Genomic DNA, 23,134 nt, shown 5'->3' with positions numbered 1-23,134 from the left:
GAGTGGAGACACAGAGCACTGACACTGGATGAAGACACGGAACGGCAGTCTGGGACACAAGGGGATTTATTGTTGCTTACTTCACCACCTTGTAAATAAACACTGTCTGCACTGAAGAGTCCGGTGTTTGGGTCCTGTTTCCCCACCTTCCCATGGTCTGCCAGCGCAGGCCATGACATATATAATATATATATAGTGACGCACATACATTCTTATATTTGTACATATATTTATTCTCATAATTCCCATAAAGAGCCACTGATGGCTGTTTCCCCGTGTTTGGTGCGACAGCCCGAGTGTTGTTCCTGTGTGTAGGAAAGGTCTGGCACCTTGCATTTAAAGGGAGGGACAATCGTCACGGTACAACAACCAGCTCATGCAAAACATTTCGGCAGCAGGCATGTGACTGTGACACAGCTTTAACCCTGAGCAGCACCAACATGGCCGGCTCACTACCTCGTAAGTACATCTACAAGTTTTATTCTGATTTACTGTTCAGACAAACTTTTTATAATAAAAGTCAGAAACTGAGAAACTGCAGAGCTGCCTGTTTACCTGAGCTGTAATGAGTTATTCCTGTGACCCGAGTCTCTCTTTAATCTCTGTTGTTTTTTAATGTTTTGTTTTATTTGTTTCAAACACCAACACCTGAGTTCTTTGTGGTTCATGCAGTGGTGAGAACAGGTCTGTGTTACACAGGCACACCAACCACAGCCTGTCATTTGTCTTCTTAATAAACCGCGAGAGACTAAAGAGACAAATCAATAACTCAAGCTTCATCCCTGAGTGTATACACTAGATCGACAGACGGAGCTCCCACAGACGGTGACTGTGAACTGTGTCCACAAAGTGGAGTGAAGGCTCAGAGGTGTCTGCAGCACCGACTCGACAGAAACGGACTCTAAATGATTTCCTGTAGATGATCAGAGTAATGCTGTTCTGCCAGTTTGACTGTAACTTCTCAGTGTCGAGCTAATTGTGGTTAGTTTTTTTTATGACAGTGATAGTTTGGATCGATGTGATGTTTCAGTTCAGGTGATTTCCAGTTTGATTTCAGTCATCCTGAAGTTTTCTCTGCCCTCAGTAATGTTACCTGTGCTTTCTTCCACACCTGCTGCACTCATCTCAGTATATATACACCCTCATTAACTTCTATCCGGTCGTTAAGTGATGACATGACGAATCCTGCTTCCGGGCCTAAAGTAGTCTGCGTTTAATATGGCTTTTGTGTTGTTAACATGTTTAATGTTTTGTATTTTCTTCTATTTAATCTCAAAAAGCTCCTAAAACAGTCAGTGATCACTGTTGACCTCCCTCGGCTTTTATCTAATCATTTATTTAAGCTCAGTTTTTAAAACCTTAGGATGTAACTGCAGCCCAGCCCATGCAGCAGTATATGAATGACTAACCTCGTATTGTGGATGGATTATCTCAGTTGTTCTCCTGGCTGAAGTTTGGTCCTTTTACAGCATCCTGCCATGCGATTACGTTTGTTCCTGACCACTGAGAACACTCACGTTAACTTTTATCGAGTGGAAAAAAAGCTAGCTTGTTTATATTATGCTAACATAGCTGTGTTGCTAGCGGTCACGTAGCACATCATTATATACCAGCTAGCCAAACTTCAGTAACCCTACAAACGTCACTGCTGTTTAGTTTTCTGTCTTCATTGATGTTGGAAGTGATAACAGAGCTGTACGTTTGAATTTGTTTCCAAAACCCCGCAGTCAGGACATGCTATATTGTATTTAGATAGAAGCTAGCGAGCTAACTTCCTGCTAACTTCTAACTCCGTTAAATGTCATAAATTCCGTTTTCATGGATGCCTGGATGTTAAACTCAATTGTTACACCTGGTAGAGCAGAACGCTGATCACTTTATTAAAGATGAAAGACTTTAGACAGTTTTTCAACTCTCAGTAATGCCACAGTGATCGTTTGATATATGGACCTGCAGCGGAGTTTAGGCCCAGACACGGCTAGTGACGACAGACTTAACGACCAGATAGGTTTATATATAACCACAGAATAATGTTTGCAGGTTTAGGTGAAATTATATAAATACGTCCTCAGCTTAACGATGATGGAGGAAACCTGGTCTTGTTAGGAGAGACGGCATCCATCCCACTTTGGATGGAGCAGCTCTCATTTCTAGAAATATGGACAAATTTATTAAACCCCCCAAATATGACTTTCCAGAGTTGGGACCAGGAAGCAGAGTTGCAGTCTTACACGCCTCTCTGCAGTTTCTCTCCTCCTGCCCCCAAAACCCATCTCCATAGAGACTGTGTCAGCTCCCAAACAGACAAAAAACAAACTAAAAACCAGCAACAAACAACTTAAACATAAACAATCACAAAGAAAGAACAATACAGTATCTACATCTGAACCAAGAGTAAAACAGTGAAATGTGGATTATTAAATATTAGGTCTCTCTCCTCCAAGTCTCTGTTAGTACATGACTTAATAATTGATCAATTCAAAATCCTGCTCCTCACATACAAGGTCTTAAATAATCAGGCCCCATCTTATCTTAATGACCTTGTAGTACCATATCACCCTATTAGAGCACTTCGCTCTCACACTGCAGGCCTACTTGTTGTTCCTAGAGTATTTAAAAGTAGAATGGGAGGCAGAGCCTTCAGTTTTCAGGCCCCTCTTCTGTGGAACCAGCTTCCAGTTTGGATTCAGGAGACAGAAACTATCTCTACTTTCAAGATTAGGCTTCAAACTTTCCTGTTTGCTAAAGCATATAGTTAGGGCTGGACCAGGTGACCCTGAATCCTCCCTTAGTTATGCTGCAATAGGTGTAGGCTGCCGGGGGATTCCCATGATGCACTGGGTGTTTCTTCTTCACTCACTGCGTGTCTAAACACCTTTATTGCTTTACAGTAAAAAGCAACTGTTTTGGGGATTTACCCCTCAGCCTGACATGGCTCAGAGACACCACTGTGTGGGAAAGAAACACAACAGTTCCACAATCAAACTGTACATTTAACCTCAGTTCATGTCACCAAAGTGCATGAAGTGGTAAAGCATGAACTCCTGCCTCTATAGATACGTGCGGGGGACCTTCTTGCAGCTTCTTCATGTTGGCCTGTGGATGCTCAGGTATCTCTTATTCTACAGTCTGACTCCACGCCTCAGTCGGGATCGCCGTCCCTCTCTTTGAGAACACTCAGACACACTTATCCACTCTGAATGACATGCTGATGTCCTCGCTGTAGATCCTGCTGATCAACACGTTGATGCCTCGCTCACTCCTGACACACAGCGTGATGTCATCCATGTACAGGAGGAAGCAGAAGGTCAGTCTCATGTTTATATTTTACTGTTCCACATGATGACTGAGGGACTCCCACTAATAACGACAGGTATCTCTTTAACTTCCACAGCAGATGCAGAGGACCTTCACCTGAGGATGGTGCTTGTTGGGAGAACAGGAGTTGGGAAGAGTGCATCAGGAAACACCATCTTGGGAAGAAAAGCCTTTAAATCTACATCCTCTTTTGCTTCAGTGACGTCAGAGTGTCAGAAGGAAACAGGAGAGGTGGAAGGACAGACGCTGGCTGTTGTCGATACTCCGGGCCTGTTTGACATCACCGTGTCTGAGTTGGAGGTGAAGGAACAGTTTGTTAGATGCATCTCCTTTGTTGCTCCTGGTCCTCATGTGTTCCTGATCGTCATCCAGATTGGCAGATTCACCAAAGAAGAACAAGAAACAGTGAAAATCCTTCAGGAGATCTTTGGAAAAGAAGCAGCAGATTATACTATGGTGCTGTTCACACATGGAGATGATGTGGACAATGAAGCTAACATAGACACATTAATAAATGGAAATCAGCGTCTGCACGGCTTCATCAGTCAGTGTGGTGGAGGATATCATGTTTTTAAGAACAAAAGTGAGGATGTCTCTCAGGTCAGGGAGCTGCTGGAGAAGATCAACACCATGGTTCAGAGCAACAGAGGAAAATGTTACACCAATGAGATGCTGCAGGAGGCTGAGAGAGCCGTCAGAGAAGAGACTGAACGTATTCAGAGAGAACATACAGAGATGGTGGAAGAAGAAGAAGCAGGAGGTGCAGGAGAACAGGAAGAGAAAAAGAAGAAGTTCCTGAAGAGTGTGGGTATCGGAGCAGGTGCTGGAAGTGTGCTGGGTCCAGTGGGAGCAGCACTGGGAGCGGCAGTGGGAGCTGCTGTTGCAGCAGCGAAAGAGAAACAATGTGTCATACTGTGATATGAAAAGCAATTTTAATGTTATCATCATCATTAGTTACTGATCATCTGACCTGACTCCCTGAATATCAGTATCCAACACATTTGTGTTCCTGTGTAATAAAGATAAAATGTTTCTTTGTAAACAAAAAGCTCAGTGAAATCCAGAGTGGATCTGTGGCAGGATGTCAGCTGTGCAACAAGCCCAGTTGTGAAATTTCCTCACAAATAAATATTTCACAGTCACCTGTTGAAGTCATCACAACAAAGAGGAAGTGATTGGGACTGACAGCAACTCAGCCATGAAGTGGTTGGCCACGTAAATCAGCGAGCGGGGGCAGGTGAGGCGCAGAGTGAACGTAGATCACCAGCTTTCTGCAGAGCCAATCACGACGGACCTCCAAACTTCAGATTAGCTTCATGGAATGAGTTTCCATGGTGACCAGAGCACTACATCCAAACACCAAGCGTAGACCAAAACATTGGATGCAGTAGTCTTGCTGTAAACTGCCTGATGTACTTCTTAGTTGTGGTCACTTCCTAATTGGATCAAATTATTTGCTCTTGCTAACTTGACAAAAACGTTCAAAAATGCATCATCAGTCCTCTAAGTCCATATTCTAATTTTTTAAATCTTCTTGGGTCATCATCAGTGATGTTCAGTATTCAGATTGTTACACAAGAAAAGTAAAGTAATATGCATTAGCTGCTACTTTTCCTAAAAATACTGCCGTATGTTACTTGCCTCATCTTTACCAGTTTACAATATAAACCTGAGGCTCCAGTGCCACACTCCAACACAAATCCCTACCCTAATGAGGACACACATACATTGTTACTTTTAATTTTTACATATCAACCCAAAGCAAAGATAAACACCGATCCAAACAGACTTTAAAGTGGTCGCCACGGTGATTCTGGTGTAAAATAATGAGCATGTATGGAGGCTGCAGCCTGGCTGCTCGTCAGCCTATTGAAGTTCAGTCCTGAAAGGCTGAATCGTACTGTGCCACCATATTCCTCCTCAATCAGCGGAGCGTGCAAGAAGGAAAACAATGCTTGTCCTTTGATTTTTTCCTTTTCTCTCTGTCTAGCATGCAGATAACTGAATAACCTTTGTAATTCAACTACAGTAATATAACAGTTACTGTAATATAATTACTAGCTGGCTTATGGCCCTTTGTGCTGGGATCATGGTACTGGTCCCAGCACAAAGTAAAGGGTTGCTTCAGGCATAAAAATGCCTGTTGGCCAACTGGGTGCGGGTGGAAACTGTGCTACTGAAGGCCAATGACAAAGGAAGAGGAAAGGGACAAGGTGTGTCCAAGACCTTCTGTGTGAGCAGAAAACTTTTAATTTCAATTCTGGGTTAAACAGAGATTATATATGTACAGTGTGCTCGAGGGGGGTCCAGGGCTCCAGGGTCCGTGGGGGAAGAGGAGGGGCTCAAACATGCTCCACTCTCCTCAGCAGGCTCTCACGCTTCCACACACTCGCTCGCAGGATTCTGAGGTGGGCAGGGACAGGTCCAGGAAAGATCTACGCACAGAAGCTTCAGTTAGTAACACACTCAGAACGACAACTCGCGGATTCTAGTTTTCATGCTACAGGTTGACTGACCCAGATTGCTAAATGATCCAGCGATGAGTAGCAAAGTGCCTCTGTCTTCAGTAGGCTCAGGAGTACTGGAGCTCAGCAGCAGGTGTGGAGATTGGACGCAGGTGCGTGGGCTAGGGGCGGGAGCCTGTAATCAGCTCCGCCCCGGCAGAGGAGAGAGAGAGAGAGAGAGCAGAAAACAAAACAAAACATTTCGCCTAACACAGGGTCAGCCGGTGGGTACGGGGACCATGACATATCCTTTCTCTTCCGAGTCTCTGTCAGTACTCTTGCTGTTCTTCCTAGGCAGGACACAACAGTTACAGGAGAGTGACTGTGTTTCCTGGTGACAGTGGTAGTCCAGTGATGAAATCCAAAGTGATGGGGAAAGGGGGGGGGGGGTAGGAGCCCAGATAGAGGAGAGCTAGTGATCTTATTCTGAGCACAGACTGACAGGCAGACACAAATTCTTTGACATCTCTTATTAGTGTGGGCTGACAGGACAGAAGAAAAGAGATGGAGCAACTTTGATCTGAGTGACAGGTGAATTTGGCAGTGCATGACCTAAACTGGACTGCAGATCAAACCTACAGATGGTTATGAGGTCTGTTATCAGGGTCAGGCTCATCGCGCTGAGTGTGGAGCAGGGATTCAAGAGCTCATGCAGCATGGAGGTGGCAAAATTGTAGTCCTTCTGCAGAAGGTTTGGAGGGAGAGAATTGGTGGCATAAGGCATCTGACTTCATGTTACTGAATCTGGGTCTGTAGGTGATGACAAAATAAAAAAATATTATTTAATCAGTTAATTTATCCATCCATCCATCCATCTTCATCCGCCTTATCCGAGGCCAGGTCGCGGGGGCAGCAGCCTAAGGAGAGAGGCCCAGACCTCCCTCTCCCCAGCCACCTCCTCCAGCTTATCCGGGGGAACACCAAGGCGTTCCCAGACCAACCGAGAGATATAATCTCTCCAGCGTGTCCTGGGTCTGCCCCGGGGCCTCCTCCCGGTGGGACATGCCCGGAACACCTCACCCAGGAGGCGCCCAGGAGGCATCCTTGTCAGATGCCCGAACCACCTCAGCTGGCTCCTTTCGATGTGGAGCAGCAGCGGCTCTACTCTGAGCCCCTCCCGGATGGCCGAACTTCTCACCCTATCTCTAAGGGAGAGGCCAGCCACCCTTCGGAGGAAGCTCATTTCTGCCGCTTGTATCCGCAATCGCCTGACGGTTTGCCAGAATCTCTTCGAGGCAGTCCGAAAGTCTTTTTCCATGGCCTCTCCGAACTCCTCCCACACCCGAGTTTTTGCTTCAGCCACTGCCCGAGCCGCAATTCCGCTTGGCCTGTCGGTACCTGTCGGCTGCCTCCGGAGTCCCACAGGCAAACCAAGCCCGATACGACTCCTTCAGCCTGGTGGCTCCCTTCACCTCTGGTGTCCACCATTTGGTTCTGGGATTACCACCACGGCAGGCACCAACCACCTTGCGGCCGCAGCTCAATGCAGCAGCTTCGGCAATGGAGACGCTGAACATGGTCCATTCGGACTCAATGTCCCCAGTCTCCCTCGGAATGCTGTTGAAGCTCTGCCGGAGGTGTGCGTTGAAGATCTCGCGGACTGGGGCCTCTGCTAGACGTTCCCAGCACACCCTCACTACGCGTTTAGGTGCACCAGGTCTGTCCAGCGTCCTCCCCCGCCACCTTATCCAACTCACCACCAAGTGGTGATCAGTTGACAGCTCAGCCCCTCTCTTTACCCGAGTGTCCAGAACATATGGTCGCAGGTCTGGTGATACGATTACAAAATCGATCATCGACCTATGTCCTAGAGCGTCCTGGTGCCACGTGCACTTATGGACACTCTTATGTTCGAACAAGGTGTTCATTATGGCCAAACTGTGACTAGCACAGAAGTCCAATAACAAAGCACCGCTCGGGTTCAGATCAGGGAGGCCATTCCTCCCAATCACGCCCCTCCAGGTCTCGCTGTTGTTACCCACGTGAGCATTGAAGTCTCCCAGCAGGACAACAGGTGGAGTACTTTTCCAGCAGCCCCCCCCCCCCCCAGGGACTCTAAGAAGGTTAGGTACTCCGAACTGCCACTCGGCGCATAAGCACAGATGACAGTCAGGACCCGTTCCCCGACCCTAAGGCGCAGGGAACAAACCCTCTCATCCACCGGGAAAAACCCCAACGTACCGGCAGCAAGCCGAGGGGATATTAGAATACCCACCCCAGCTCGCCGCCTCTCACCAGGGGCAACTCCAGACTGAGACAGAGTCCAGCCCCTCTCCAGGAGACTGGCTCCAGAGCCCAAGCCATGCATAGAGGTGAGCCCGACTATATCTAGCCGGTACCTCTCAACCTCCCGCACTAACTCAGGCTCCTTCCCCACCAGAGAGGTGACATTCCATGTCCCTATTGCCAGTCTTGGCAGCCGGGGGTCAGTCCGCCAGGGCCTCCGCTCCTGGCCGCCACCCGGCACACAATGCACCCGACCCCTATGGCGCCTCCTGCGGGTGGTGGGCCTTCAGGAGGATGGGCCCATGTCTCCTCTTAGGGCTGTGCCCAGCCGGGCCCCATGGACTAAGGCCCGGCCACCAGACGCTCGCCCTCGGGCACCCTCCCCGGGCCTGGCTCCAGGGCGGGGCCCCAGTAACCCTATCCCGGGCAGGGTAAACTGTTCCCTCGATGTTCTTTTCATAAGGGTCTTCTGAATCGCTCTTTGTCTGGTCCCTCACCCAGGACCCATTTTCCATGGGAGACCCTACCAGGGGGCAAAAGCCCCCAGACAACATAGCCCCTGGGATCCCTGGGACACACAAACCCCTCCACCACGATAAGGTAGCGATTCACGGAGGAGTAATAAAGAAGGACCACTAAGCCTCTGTCCTAATGTCCTCTCCCCCTGAGGACACTCCAGGGCCTAGCACTGTCACGGACCCGGCACCGGGGACTCGGGGTCCTTTGCTGTAGCCTATCCCAGCTATCTTAATGCAAGAAGCAGTGTACGTCACTGTTGTGTTTTTGAAAGTTTCTCTCCCACATAGTAGTGTCTCTGAGTATTGTCTGACCTAGGGGTAAATTTTGGGGTAACTCCCGAAAATACTAGCCTTAAGAAGATTTATTTTGTAAAGACCCAACATTAATACAGAGAAACAATCATATGACCCTCTATGAGCAGCACTTTGGCGACAGTGGGAAGGAAAAACTCCCTTTTAAAAGGAAGAAACCTCCAGCAGAACCAGGCTCAGGGAGGGGCGGGGCCATCTGCTGTGATTGGTTGGGGTGAGAGAAGGAAAACAGGATAAAGACATGCTAACCCATGAACAAATTGGAGTCTATTATATCAATATTGTTGGTGCACTTTGTCCAGCCATTTGTAGATTCAAATTTTTAGATCTAATTAAAATTCAACCACTCCAAAAGATCCTTTGGAAACCCAAAGAGTTTTTTAAACATTTTTTTTAAAATGTCTTACAAACACCAAAACAGAACAACACAAAACGAAGCAACCAGGTGTAGAGCGTAAAGCAGTAATAATAGAGACAGACAGACAAAGATGAACACACACACACACGCACACACGCGCGCACACACACACGCGCGCACACGCACACACGCGCACACACACACACACACGCACACACACACACACACGCACACACGCGTACACACACGCGCGCGCACACACACAAACGCACACATGCACGCACACGCGCGCACACACAAACACACACGCACACACGCGTACACACACACACACACACACACGCACACACGCGCGCGCACACACACACACGTACACACACACACACACACACACGGGCTCTGCTGGGACTCCGTTGTATTATCACCAACTCCTCCTCTTTATGTTATGCAACTTCCAAAATTTGACTTTAAATGTCTTTAACTTTAGCTTTAAGCTACAACTGTTTCCCGATTTGTGACCAAGTCTTTCTCTTTAAAAACTATATAACTAGATTATATCTATAATCCAGTTTTGAGTTCCCTCCCCAGACGCCTTAACGCCCACTCACATCCTGGGCCATCTGACCTCAGGACATCACATGATAAGGTGGGGCCAGGTTTCACAATGAACACACCTGAAACCCTGGCTGATTGGGACCCACACCCAGTTTCACACCTTGGCTCATGCGATTAGAGGATCATCAGGGGTCCTTTGTCCCTCTGTGGGGGGAAACTCCCACTGGGTTTAAATGTGGGACTCTCCACCATTTGACCTTAGAACTGAAGAAGCTTCTCGGATGAGAGGTGAAACGTCTTCAAGCAACTTAAAGAAGTCCAGGCGCTTTTCTTTTCAGGCTCCTGAGACTTGTTGTTGTATTATTTTAGCATGTTCAAGAAAAACAAACAAACAACCATCAGTTTTTAAACAATCTTTTCGTTTATTAAAGGGAAAGGTAATCCAAACGTACCTGGCCCTGTGTGAGAATGTGCTGCTGATTCTTCTTTCAAGTTCTCAGGGAAGACTAAGAAACCTACAGTGAAAAATATGACATTTTCTGAAGAGTTCAGTTTCTCTGCAACACCCACGCCCGATTACTGCCACACCTGCTGAAGCACAGGTCTGGTCGGGGTTACAGGAATGTTCCTCAGGCTGTGGCACTCCAGAGAACCACAGTGAGAACCACAGTTATCCACACATGGAGGAAACAGTGCTGATAGTTTGTTTGACGGTCTGAAAAATGCTTGTCTGCTAAATATGAAAAATGAAATCAGGAAGGAGGAAAACACTGTCTCACAGGTTCACTGCACAGAATGTGTTTATGAAGTAATCACAGCAATACAGATGATAACAATATTTATAAACACCTGAACACATCATATACCAACATTTATTGATATTTGCATCATTTAAGTGTAAGTATTTATTATACTTTAAAGTTAAAGAAAATATTGTTTTCAAACTTTGCATTTGTGAACAGTATTTTATTTTTAATCAGTTTGTGACTGGAGACCATGTCAGAACCTCTGAGCTCGTCCTGAGCAAAGCTGCTGCTAATCCAACCTGCTCTCTAAGGTCTGGGCATGTCCGACTGGGAGGAGGTCATGGAAGTCCATCTCAGCTAGCTTGGGGATGCTACAGCTTTTCCTCCAGACCGTCAGGAGGATGTAGCTGGGATAGAGAGGTGTGGCAGTCTCTGTACAGACCAGACTCTGTCCCTGAGACCTGGACCAGCACGAGTCAGATGGATCAAAGGTTTGTGTTAAATATAGAAAATTCAGGAAAATGTTTTATTTAAGCAATGGAGGAAAAAGCTCGTTACCCAGGAACCAAAGATGTTCAGGAGATCCGTGTGTATACAGGCTCATGTTATACAGCTCTTAGATGACGTATTACACAATATGATAAATTACCGTGGACTAACAGTTCTTGTGTGTGCCATTAATGACCAATAATTATCAAAATGTGATCAAACGTTCTTTATTTTATTGTGTGGCACATTTTTTCTCCTTTGCTGCTACGACTGCTGCTCCCAGTGCTGCTCCCAGTGCTGCTCCCACTGGCCCTAAAATGCTCCCGATGCCCGCTCCTATCCCAGCAGCCCTCAGGATCTTGTTCTTCGTCTGTGCCTGTTTTCTCGCTTCTTCTTCTCCCATGTCTGGATTTTGTCTCAGAAGTCATTCCATCTCTTCTCTGATGGCTCTCTCAGCTTCCTGCAGCATGTCATTGGTGTAGTATGTTGCTCCATTTCTCTGAACCATGGTGTTGATCTTCTCCAGCAGCTCTTTGACCTGAGAGCGATCCTCACTCCTGTTGTTAAAAACATGATATCTTCCTCCGCACTGATTGATGAAGCGATGCAGAGGCCGATTTCCACTGATTGATTTGTCGATGTCGATTCCATTTGGCAGATTGTCTCCATACGTGAACAAGACTATGGTGTAACAGGCTGCATCCACCCCAAATATCTTCTGAAGGATTTTAATCGTTTCTTCTTCTGCTTTTGTAAACCTGCCGATCTGGATCACAACCAGGAACACGTGAGGACCGGGAGCAACAAAGGAGACGCATTTAACGATCTCCGTCTTCACCTGCTCCTGAGTCAGTAGGGTGTCAAACAGACCCTGAGTGTCAACTACATCCAGGATGTGACCATCCACCTGCCCTGTTACTTTGCGACACCCAACTATTGATGAAGAAAAAGAAGTTATAGACTCAAAGGCTTTTTTTCCTAAGATGGTGTTTCCTGATGCACTCTTCCCAACTCCAGTTTTCCCAACAAGCACAATCCTCAGGTGTGGGAACTCATCTCTCACTGCATCTCCTGGAGAACATAAACAGACAGCGTTAGTGGGACTCCCAGGTCATCACACAGGTCATCACACAGGTCATCACGCAGGTTATCATACAGGTCATCACACAGGTCATCACACAGGTACTCATACAGGTCATCACAGAGGTCATCACACAGGTCATCACACAGGTCATCACGCAGGTCATCACACAGGTCATCACGCAGGTCATCACACAGGTCATCACAGAGGTCATCACACAGGTCATCACACAGGTCATCACACAGGCGCTCTCCAGCAGCGTGTCAGTGTCCCGCTCCCTCCCCTCACTCAGGATGGCCCCGCCCCTCCCTGAGCCTGGTTCTGCTGGAGGTTTCTTCCTGTTAAAAGGGAGTTTTTCCTTCCCACTGTTGCTCATAGTGCTTGCTTATAGGGGGTCACATGATTGTTGGGGTTGTTCTCTGATTTATTGTAGGTTAATTGGCTGAAAAGATTTTACACTGTTCGGGATATTAAAATCTTAATCACACATCTCGTTATTTCCTTATTTTAAGTATAGAAACTTTCCACAATCGCTGTTCAGCATAAGCTCCGTCTCCCCTCACTGTTGGTCACATGCAGAGGGAAACCTTGGGTTTATTTAAGAGGACCCAAACACAGACGCTCGAGGCAGGAAGTAAGTTCAATCAAATACAAGCCGTTTATTGGAGGCTGGAAAAACATGAGAAACAAAGGCAAAGTAAGACAAAAATGAAATAAACTTAAACCTAAACGTGGGAAAAACTAAGTAAAGATCTAAGTATCAAAGAACTACAGACCATGAACATCATGAGGTGACCAGACACGGGTAGGAGAAAGGAGAAAGGAAGACTGGTGACCTAAATACACAGAAGCACAGTGAGGAACACAGCTGATACAAACGAACGTGACGCCACGGGGGAAGCAAAACTAAACACACTGAACATGGAGACACAAGATTGTCAAAATACAACAGGAAAAACTCAGACGTAGACTGACACATGAGCTGGACACAGGAGGAAACACAGATGAGAGGGAGCGAGGGAGCACGAGAGAAGGGACATGACCAGCAGGGAAGCCGTGGAACAACACACAGGAAGGGGAGACGTGACATCACCACACACAGGGAGGGGAGACGTGACATCACCACACACAGGAAGGGGAGACGTGACATCACCACACACAGGAAGGGGAGACGTGACATCACGACACACAGGAAGGTGAGACGTGACATCACGACACACAGAAGGAGAGACGTGACATCACCACACACAGGAAGGGGAGACGTGACATCACGACACACAGGGAGGGGAGACGTGACATCACCACACACAGGAAGGGGAGACGTGACATCACCACACACAGGGAGGGGAGACGTGACATCACGACACACAGGGAGGGGAGACGTGACATCACAACAGGACAGCAGGAAAATGGAAATATAACTAAACAATAAAGAGAACACGATACTCAAAAAATAGAAAACCCAAATTTTACTACACGCCAAAAAACACCATAAACTAAAAGGCTGGGTCACATGACCCAGGTCCATGACACCACTCTTCCAGCGGATCCAGCTGTTGATGTGCTCTTGCAATATAAAGCCGACTGTTGTTGTGATTTGGCTATACAGGGAGTGCAGAATTATTAGGCAAGTTGTATTTTTGAGGAATAATTTTATTATTGAACAACAACCATGTTCTCAATGAACCCAAAAAACTCATTAATATCAAAGCTGAATGTTTTTGGAAGTAGTTTTTAGTTTGTTTTTAGTTTTAGCTATTTTAGGGGGATATCTGTGTGTGCAGGTGACTATTACTGTGCATAATTATTAGGCAACTTAACAAAAAACAAATATATACCCATTCCAATTATTTATTTTTACCAGTGAAACCAATATAACATCTCCACATTCACAAATATACATTTCTGACATTCAAAAACAAAACAAAAACAAATCAGCGACCAATATAGCCACCTTTCTTTGCAAGGACACTCAAAAGCCTGCCATCCATGGATTCTGTCAGTGTTTTGATCTGTTCACCATCAACATTGTGTGCAGCAGCAACCACAGCCTCCCAGACACTGTTCAGAGAGGTGTACTGTTTTCCCTCCTTGTAAATCTCACATTTGATGATGGACCACAGGTTCTCAATGGGGTTCAGATCAGGTGAACAAGGAGGCCATGTCATTAGTTTTTCTTCTTTTATACCCTTTCTTGCCAGCCACGCTGTGGAGTACTTGGACGCGTGTGATGGAGCATTGTCCTGCATGAAAATCATGTTTTTCCTGAAGGATGCAGACTTCTTCCTGTACCACTGCTTGAAGAAGGTGTCTTCCAGAAACTGGCAGTAGGACTGGGAGTTGAGCTTGACTCCATCCTCAACCCGAAAAGGCCCCACAAGCTCATCTTTGATGATACCAGCCCAAACCAGTACTCCACCTCCACCTTGCTGGCGTCTGAGTCGGACTGGAGCTCTCTGCCCTTTACCAATCCAGCCACGGGCCCATCCATCTGGCCCATCAAGACTCACTCTCATGTCATCAGTCCATAAAACCTTAGAAAAACCAGTCTTGAGATATTTCTTGGCCCAGTCTTGACGTTTCAGCTTGTGTGTCTTGTTCAGTGGTGGTCGTCTTTCAGCCTTTCTTACCTTGGCCATGTCTCTGAGTATTGCACACCTTGTGCTTTTGGGCACTCCAGTGATGTTGCAGCTCTGAAATATGGCCAAACTGGTGGCAAGTGGCATCTTGGCAGCTGCACGCTTGACTTTTCTCAGTTCATGGGCAGTTATTTTGCGCCTTGGTTTTTCCACACGCTTCTTGCGACCCTGTTGACTATTTTGAATGAAACGCTTGATTGTTCGATGATCACGCTTCAGAAGCTTTGCAATTTTGAGACTGCTGCATCCCTCTGCAAGATATCTCACTATTTTTGACTTTTCTGAGCCTGTCAAGTCCTTCTTTTGACCCATTTTGCCAAAGGAAAGGAAGTTGCCTAATAATTATGCACACCTGATATAGGGTGTTGATGTCATTAGACCACACCCCTTCTCATTACAGAGATGCACATCACCTAATATGCTTAATTGGTAGTAGGCTTTCAAGCCTATACAGCTTGGAGTAAGACAACATGCATGAAGAGGATGATGTGGACAAAATACTCATTTGCCTAATAATTCTGCACTCCCTGTATACAAATACACTGAATTGAATTGACAGTATGCAGATTTAGGGCTGTAGTGACCGTTGGACACTGTCTGTGCATTTCAGGCAGAGATACAAGACACTGACTCAGTGATCCGCCTCAGCAGGATCTACAGCGAGGATATCATGATGTCATACAGAGTGGGTAAGTGTGGGCGAATAGTTGCAAAGAGAGCGACAGTGATCTGGACTGCAGGGGTGGATCTACCAGTGGCACGATACAGGACACACAATTAAATAGAAACATGACCTTTTTTGTAAATAAAAGATATTTTAATACCTTCTTCAGTTTGTGGTCTGCTGCTGGAAAGAGATGCGTTGGGTCAGTGAAACAGTATAAATGGAAGCGCTGCACAGACTAAATAATCGACTCGATCTTTGAGGAAACAAAGAGAAGTGTGGGAGCGATGAACTGACTGGACATGTGGGGACAACTTGTGGAAGAAGACACAGGTAAGACTACTGTGGGCGGGGCATATAAATACCAAGGTGGGAAAAACCCACAGTGTGTTTCGGTTAAAAAGGGCTCCTCTGAACGCTCTTCCTCACTGAGAACCAAAACAGAACCTCAAACGTATTCAGCCGAAGAACGACATCAATGCAGAGCTGTGGCTTCTGAGGTATCTGGAATATTTTCTGCTTTCCTGTAAAACTCCAGGGAATGCAGGAAGCTTGCTCCGAGCTTGCAGGAACCTACAGTCAAACTGGCTGAACAGGATCAAAGGATTTCACCTGAGCTCAGTCTCACTCATCAGGTAAAGGCTGTGGACCGCAGTGAGCATCGATCAGTAAAAACAGTAGAGTTTGTACTTTACTGTCTGTGTGTGGTTTCTTCATGTCAGAACACCAACAGCTGCTCATTGTTGAGTTGTGACCATCAATATGAACACCTGTAACTTCATATTGTCAGGTCTGACACCAACCACAGGTTTTCTCAGCAGGAACAATCAAAGCCTTTGTTTTCCTGCAGACTGTGTAAAATAAATCTGTTTCCAGCTCTGCGTGGCAGGGCTGGCTATCGACGTCGACTTCTGCGTTCAATTTGATTGAATTCAGACTCAGACGGTCAGAAATATCTTATTTATTCATTTAGCAGTACTTATCCATATTTAATATCCAGATATTAAACCGAAGCTGACACTGTGAGACTTGATCAGAGGTCACAGCAGAGGCCTTTGTGTCAAAGTCACTGAGGATCAAACAGACACACATGAAGCAGATGTTCTGGCTTTTTATAGCAAATAACCTTAAAATATTCTGCAGTAGAACAAAAACTGAAGCAAACCATGAATCAACATGTGAACATGACCTGATGCTGCTGAAGGGAAGCAGAGTTACAGAGGTTTGTTACAGACACAGCTGAGCGTTTCCTCAGTGCTGAACAGCTTCAATGAGGCTTCCCTGTCGGAGGACGAAGAGCCGAACACAACAGCAGACTGGTGCATAATGAGCAGAGAATAATGCAGAAAACAGAGATTTGATGGTAAACTGGTCTGTGAGTACAGAGACAGAGCCGTGCAGGAAGTGGGATTTTATCGTGGTGGAAGCAAAACAGCCAAAGTGAATTCATGACGATGTTTATCATCATCCTCTTTTGCTGCTGCTTCAGTGAATTTTGGTCAGACTGATGAAACCTGCAGCATCAGAGTCAGTGAGCTGTCAGCTTTTAGCCCCGACGGCGTGTCCGTGCCGTCACACGGGACACAGAAATAACCAATCACAGTGCAGTTTAACATGTAGCTCTTGGTTTGTTTGTTTTTACTTTTTATCTAGATTGTATTTTATGATAGAAAGTTTGTCTAAACAGTAAATCAAAAGTTTTAAATGTACTTACGAGCTTTGGTGCCGGCCATGTTTGTGCTGCTCAGGATTACAAAGCTTTGCACCGACACCTTCCTGCTGCTGCTCTGTGCTGTACCCCGAGGACGCCGTCACTTTAACGCTCACGCACTTGTTAAAGTTGCTGCAGGGCAGACTGCAGAGAGAAGAGAGCTTTCATTGGTTCACCAACCACACGGCCACAGTGTGAATAACCTGCAGTCCCAATGTGTCACTGTTAGGGGATATTCAACCCTGGCTGTGAACCAAAAATGAATTCCTGGTTTTAATTCCACAGCATGCAACAACAACACTCCTGCTGTCACAACAACACTTAGATGCTGCAGATTCCAGAGAGAAACTGTCATTGGCCAGTTACACAGTGATGTCACAGCCTAAATATTTAGTAACATGATAATAAATGAGTCTGGTTATCAAACAGACCCTCAACATCTATATCAGCGGTCCCAAACCCCCGGGCCTTGGACCGGTACCGGTCCGTGAGTCGTTTGGTACCGGGCCACGAGAGTTGAGGCTCAGGTGTGAAATGTTTGGTTTTCAGGGTTTTTATCGGTTTTCAGCGTTATTTTGTTATCGCTTTTATCGTTAACTCGGTTTTCCTGGGTCCTTTCACGTGTGTTATGAATAAATCTTCTTTTTTTCGGTATCGGTACTAGTTTTATTTTGTTGTATTTATCCGCGACACCTTAAAGGCCGGCCCGTGAAAATATTGTCGGGCATAAACCGGTCCGTGGTGCAAAAAAGGTTGGAGACCGCTGATCTATATAACCTGTACTATACTAATGTAACCAACAGTTTCCCAGAGTACATGGAGGTGACTCTGGCGCCTGAGCTCTTATAACAGGCCTGAGGTTTTCTGCCTGAGCATTTCTGTCTATTCATACTTGGGATCTGGCAGCGGTTTCGTTGTTGCTTCTTTCCGAAGCAAAGTGACGTGTTCAGTTTTGTTCTCTTGAGGAAGAACACGAGAAACGTGTCGTTTAAAAGATTTCATTTGCTTCAGCAGTTGCAAGTTTACAGCGCTGGACCTCAGTGTGAAATCAGCAGTGTTGGGCAAGTTACTTTGAAAAAGTAATTAATGATAGTTACTAGTTACTTCTTCAAAAAAGTAACTGAGTTAGTAACTGAGTCACAAGATTCTAAAAGTAATTAATTACTTGAAAAGTAACTATTGCGTTACTTTAAAAAAAAAAAAAAGTTTAACCCTCTGGGGTCCAGGGTGTAATCGGCCATTTTTAACTACTTCTGATGTTTCCTCCACATTTCACCTTTAAAAACTGTTTACTTTGTCTTGTTTGGTCTCATCCTTTTCAGCACAGCCTCACGTGTCTGAATTTACAGTCATGTTTTCATGATGACAGATTGTACTAACACAACTGATCTAAAATCAGACAAAAAACATGAAATCTGAGTAGAAAAAGTTATATTTTTACTGTAAATACCACAAACATGTTTAATGATCATATTTCATAACTTTAGATGCAAATATAAATTGTCAATTTTAATTTATATGCACAAGTTTTGCAAACAACAAAGTTATTTGCAGCCATTTACCTTTTACCCTTTTTTAATAACCATTTCAAACTATTTACAGAACAATCAGCTGTTCTTCAATAAGATGCCACAAATTATTTCTCCCACTGCAAATATTTCTGTCCACTATAAAGGAGAACATCACAGCCTGATACCTGCAGGTCTGACAGCAGCAGGTGTATCACTGCTGTTTCTACCTGGAGACAGCAGTCGCCTCATTGTTCTGACACACAACACAAAACTATCCACAACACTACACATTAACTACACAAGACAACACATTAACTACACAAGACAACACATTAACTACACAAGACAACACATTAACTACACAAGACAACACATTAACTACACACTCCAAACACGCTAAACGTCACAAATCTCTCACATCTCAAAACTCTCTCTCTATCTCTCTCTCCTAAAACTTCCGCCTCTTCCTAAACAACCAAACGTCATGTTGCCAAATCATTTTTTGATTCAATTCAATTCAATTCAATTTTATTTATATAGCGCCAAATCACAACAAAAGTCGCCTCAAGGCGCTTCATAGATACAGAGAAAAACCCAACAATCATATGACCCCCTATGAGCAAGCACTTTGGCGACAGTGGGAAGGAAAAACTCCCTTTTAACAGGAAGAAACCTCCAGCAGAACCAGGCTCAGGGAGGGGCGGGGCCATCTGCTGCGACCGGTTGGGGTGAGAGAAGGAAGACAGGATAAAAGACATGCTGTGGAAGAGAGACAGAGGTTAATAACAGATATGATTCAATGCAGAGAGGTCTGTTAACACATAGTGAGTGAGAAAGGTGACTGGAAAGGAAAAACTCAATGCATCTTGGGAATCCCCGGCAGCCTACGTCTATTGCAGCATAACTAAGGGAGGATTCAGGGTCACCTGGTCCAGCCCTAACTATATGCTTTAGCAAAAAGGAAAGTTTGAAGCCTAATCTTGAAAGTAGAGATAGTGTCTGTCTCCTGAATCCAAACTGGAAGCTGGTTCCACAGAAGAGGGGCCTGAAAACTGAAGGCTCTGCCTCCCATTCTACTTTAAATACTCTAGGAACAACAAGTAGGCCTGCAGAGCGAGAGCGAAGTGCTCTAATAGGGTGATATGGTACTACAAGGTCATTAAGATAAGATGGGGCCTGATTATTTAAGACCTTGTATGTGAGGAGCAGGATTTTGAATTCTGGATTTAACAGGAAGCCAATGAAGGGAAGCCAAAACAGGAGAAATATGCTCTCTCCTTCTAGTCCCTGTCAGTACTCTTGCTGCAGCATTTTGGATTAGCTGAAGGCTTTTCAGTGAGTTTTTTGGACATCCTAATAATAATGAATTACAGTAGTCCAGCCTGGAAGTAATAAATGCATGAACTAGTTTTTCAGCGTCACTCTGAGACAGGATATTTCTAATTTTAGAGATGTTGCGCAAATGGAAGAAAGCAGTCTTACATATTTGCTTAATATGTGCGTTGAAGGACATGTCCTGGTCAAAAATGACTCCAAGGTTCCTCACAGCGTTACTGGAGGCCAAGGTAATGCCATCCAGAGGAAGAATCTGGTTAGATACCATATTTCTAAGATTTTCAGGGCCGAGTACAATAACCTCAGTTTGATCTGAATTAAGAAGCAGAAAGTTAGCGGCCATCCAGGTCTTTATGTCTTTAAGACATTCCTGCAGTTTAACTAATTGGTGTGTGTTATCTGGCTTCATGGACAGATAGAGCTGGGTGTCATCTGCATAGCAGTGAAAATGTATGCTATGTCTTCTAATGATGCTGCCTAAGGGAAGCATGTATGATGTAAACAGAATTGGTCCTAGCACTGAACCCTGTGGAACTCCATAATTAACCTCAGTGTATGAAGAGGACTCTCCATTTACATGCACAAATTGGAGTCTATTAGATAGATATGATACAAACCACTGCAGTGCAGTACCTGTAATACCTACAGCATGTTCTAATCGCTCTAATAGGATATTATGGTCGACAGTATCGAACGCTGCACTGAGGTCTAGCAGGACAAGCACAGAGATGAGTCCACTGTCAGAGGCCATAAGAAGATCATTTGTAACCTTCACTAAAGCTGTTTCTGTGCTGTGATGAGCTCTGAAACCTGACTGAAACTCTTCAAATAAACCATTCCTCTGCAGATGATCTGTTAGCTGTTTGACAACTACTCTTTCAGGGATGTTTGATATGAAAGGAAGGTTGGAGATTGGCCTATAATTAGCTAAGACTGCTGGGTCTAGAGATGCTTTTTGAGTAAAGGTTTAACTACAGCCAGCTTGAAGGCCTGTGGTACATAGCCGACCATTAGAGATAGGTTGGTCATATTTAAGATCGAAGAATTAATCAATGGCAGGACTTCTTTGAGCAGTTTTGTAGGAATGGGGTCTAAAAGACACGTTGATGGTTTGGAGGAAGTAATGATTGAAGTTAACTCAGAAAGATCAATTGGAGAAAAAGAGTCTAACTTAACATCAATGGTACTAAGAGTAGCTGTAGATAATATTACATCTGTGGGATGATTACTGGTAATTTTTTCTCTAATGATAAAAATTTTATTTGTGAAGAAGTTCATGAAGTCATTACTAGTTAACGTTAAAGGGATGGTTGGCTCAACAGAGCTCTGACTCTTTGTCAGCCTGGCTACAGAGCTGAAGAGAAACCTGGGGTTGTTCTTATTTTCTTCAATCAGTGATGAATAGTAAGATGTTCTGGCTTTGCGGAGGGCTTTCTTATAAAGCAGCAAACTATTTCTCCAGGCTAAATGATGATCCTCTAAATTTGTGACACGCCATTTCCTCTCCAGATTACGAGTCATCTGCTTTAGGGTACGTGTTTGAGAATTATACCACGGAGTCAGGTACTTCTGATTAGAGACCTTAGTTTTCACTGGAGCTACAGTATCCAGAGTCGTACGTAGTGAGGAGGTGAAATTATTAACAAGATAATCGACCTCTGTTGGGGTAGCGTTCAGATAGCTGCTCTGCTCTGTGTTGGTACAGGGCATTGAAGATGATAACAGTGGGTGGATTATATTCTTAAACTTAGTTACAGCGCTTTCAGAAAGACATCTACTTTGATAAAATCTACTCTCCACTGCTGTGTAATCAATTATTGTAAATGTAAATGTTATCAGGAAATGATCAGACAGGAGAGGGTTTTCAGGAAACACTGTTAAATGTTCAGTTTCTATGCCATATGTTAAAACAAGATCTAGAGTGTGATTAAAGTGGTGGGTGGGTTCTTTTACATTTTGAGAGAAGCCAATTGAGTCTAATAACAGACTAAATGCCATGTTGAGGCTGTCATTTTTAGCATCTACATGGATGTTAAAATCACCCACAATAATTATTTTATTTGAGCTCAGAACTAAATTAGATATAAAGTCTGAGAAATCAGACAGAAACTCTGTGTAAGGCCCAGGTGGACGATAGATGATAACAAGTAAGACTGGTTTCTGAGTTTCACAGCTGGGGTGGACAATGTTAAGCATCAGGCTTTCAAATGAATTAAAAGTCTGTCTTGGTCTTTCATTAATTAATAGGCTGGTGTGAAAAATTGCTGCCACACCGCCCCCTCGGCCTGTGCTTCGAGGTTTCTGGTAGTTAGAATGACTCGGGGGTGTTGATTCATTTAAACTAACATAATCATCCTGCTGCAACCAGGTTTCTGTAAGGCAGAGTAAATCAATTTGTTGATCAATTATTAAGTCATGTACTAACAGAGACTTGGAGGAGAGAGACCTAATATTTAATAATCCACATTTCACTGTTTTACTCTTTGGTTCAGATGTGGATACTGTATTGTTCTTTCTTTTTGATTGTTTATGTTTAAGTTGTTTGTTGCTGGTTTTTAGTTTGTTTTTTGTCTGTTTGGGAGCTGACACAGTCTCTATGGAGATGGGGTTTTGGGGGGGTAACAGGAGGAGAGAAGCTGCAGAGAGGCGTGTAAGACTGCAACTCTGCTTCCTGGTCCCAACTCTGGATAGTCATATTTTGGGGGGTTTAATAAATTTGTCCATATTTCTAGAAATGAGAGCTGCTCCATCCAAAGTGGGATGGATGCCGTCTCTCCTAACAAGACCAGGTTTCCTCCAGAAGGTTTGCCAATTATCTATGAAGCCCACATCGTTTCTGGGACACCACTCAGACAGCCAGCAGTTTAAGGAGAACATGCGGCTAAACATGTCACTCCTGGTCTGATTGGGGAGGGGACCAGAGAAAACTACAGAGTCCCACATTGTTTTAGCAAAGTTGCACATCGATTCAATATTGATTTTAGTGACCTCCGATTGGCGTAACCGGGTGTCATTACTGCCGACGTGAATTATGATTTTACTGAATTTACGTTTACCCTTAGCCAGCAGTTTTAAATTTCCTTCAATGTCGCCTGCTCTGGCCCCTGGAAGACAATTGACTATGGTTGCCGGTGTCTCTAGCTTCACATGTCTGAGAACAGAATCAC

General features: G+C 44.9%; 1 protein-coding gene and 1 pseudogene across 1 annotated transcript; one reads left to right on the top strand and one right to left on the bottom strand.

Annotated features, from left to right (window-relative positions):
• The first annotated feature begins 3,147 nt into the window (after positions 1 to 3,147).
• Positions 3,148 to 4,359, top strand: LOC146379808 (GTPase IMAP family member 4-like). Its single transcript, XM_084941219.1, has 2 exons — positions 3,148 to 3,307; positions 3,395 to 4,359. Exon 2 carries the CDS (start codon positions 3,421 to 3,423, stop codon positions 4,234 to 4,236), a length of 816 nt encoding a protein of 271 aa, XP_084797345.1. The 5' UTR covers positions 3,148 to 3,307; positions 3,395 to 3,420; the 3' UTR covers positions 4,237 to 4,359.
• Positions 4,360 to 11,258: 6,899 nt separating this feature from the next.
• On the bottom strand, positions 11,259 to 17,143 carry LOC146379807 (GTPase IMAP family member 7-like; annotated as a pseudogene).
• Positions 17,144 to 23,134: the final 5,991 nt, after the last annotated feature.

The sequence above is a fragment of the Perissodus microlepis genome, chromosome 10, assembly GCF_051167445.1.
Source record: "Perissodus microlepis isolate ML-2025 ecotype Zambia chromosome 10, ASM5116744v1, whole genome shotgun sequence".
In the NCBI taxonomy this organism is placed as follows: Eukaryota; Metazoa; Chordata; class Actinopteri; order Cichliformes; family Cichlidae; genus Perissodus; species Perissodus microlepis.
This window is presented reverse-complemented; position numbering and strand designations above follow the sequence as displayed.

What these genes read in the sequence shown, in the direction of transcription:
- LOC146379808 (XM_084941219.1), top strand. Translation starts at nt 3,421, where the DNA reads ATGGTGCTTGTTGGGAGAACAGGAGTTGGGAAGAGTGCATCAGGAAAC.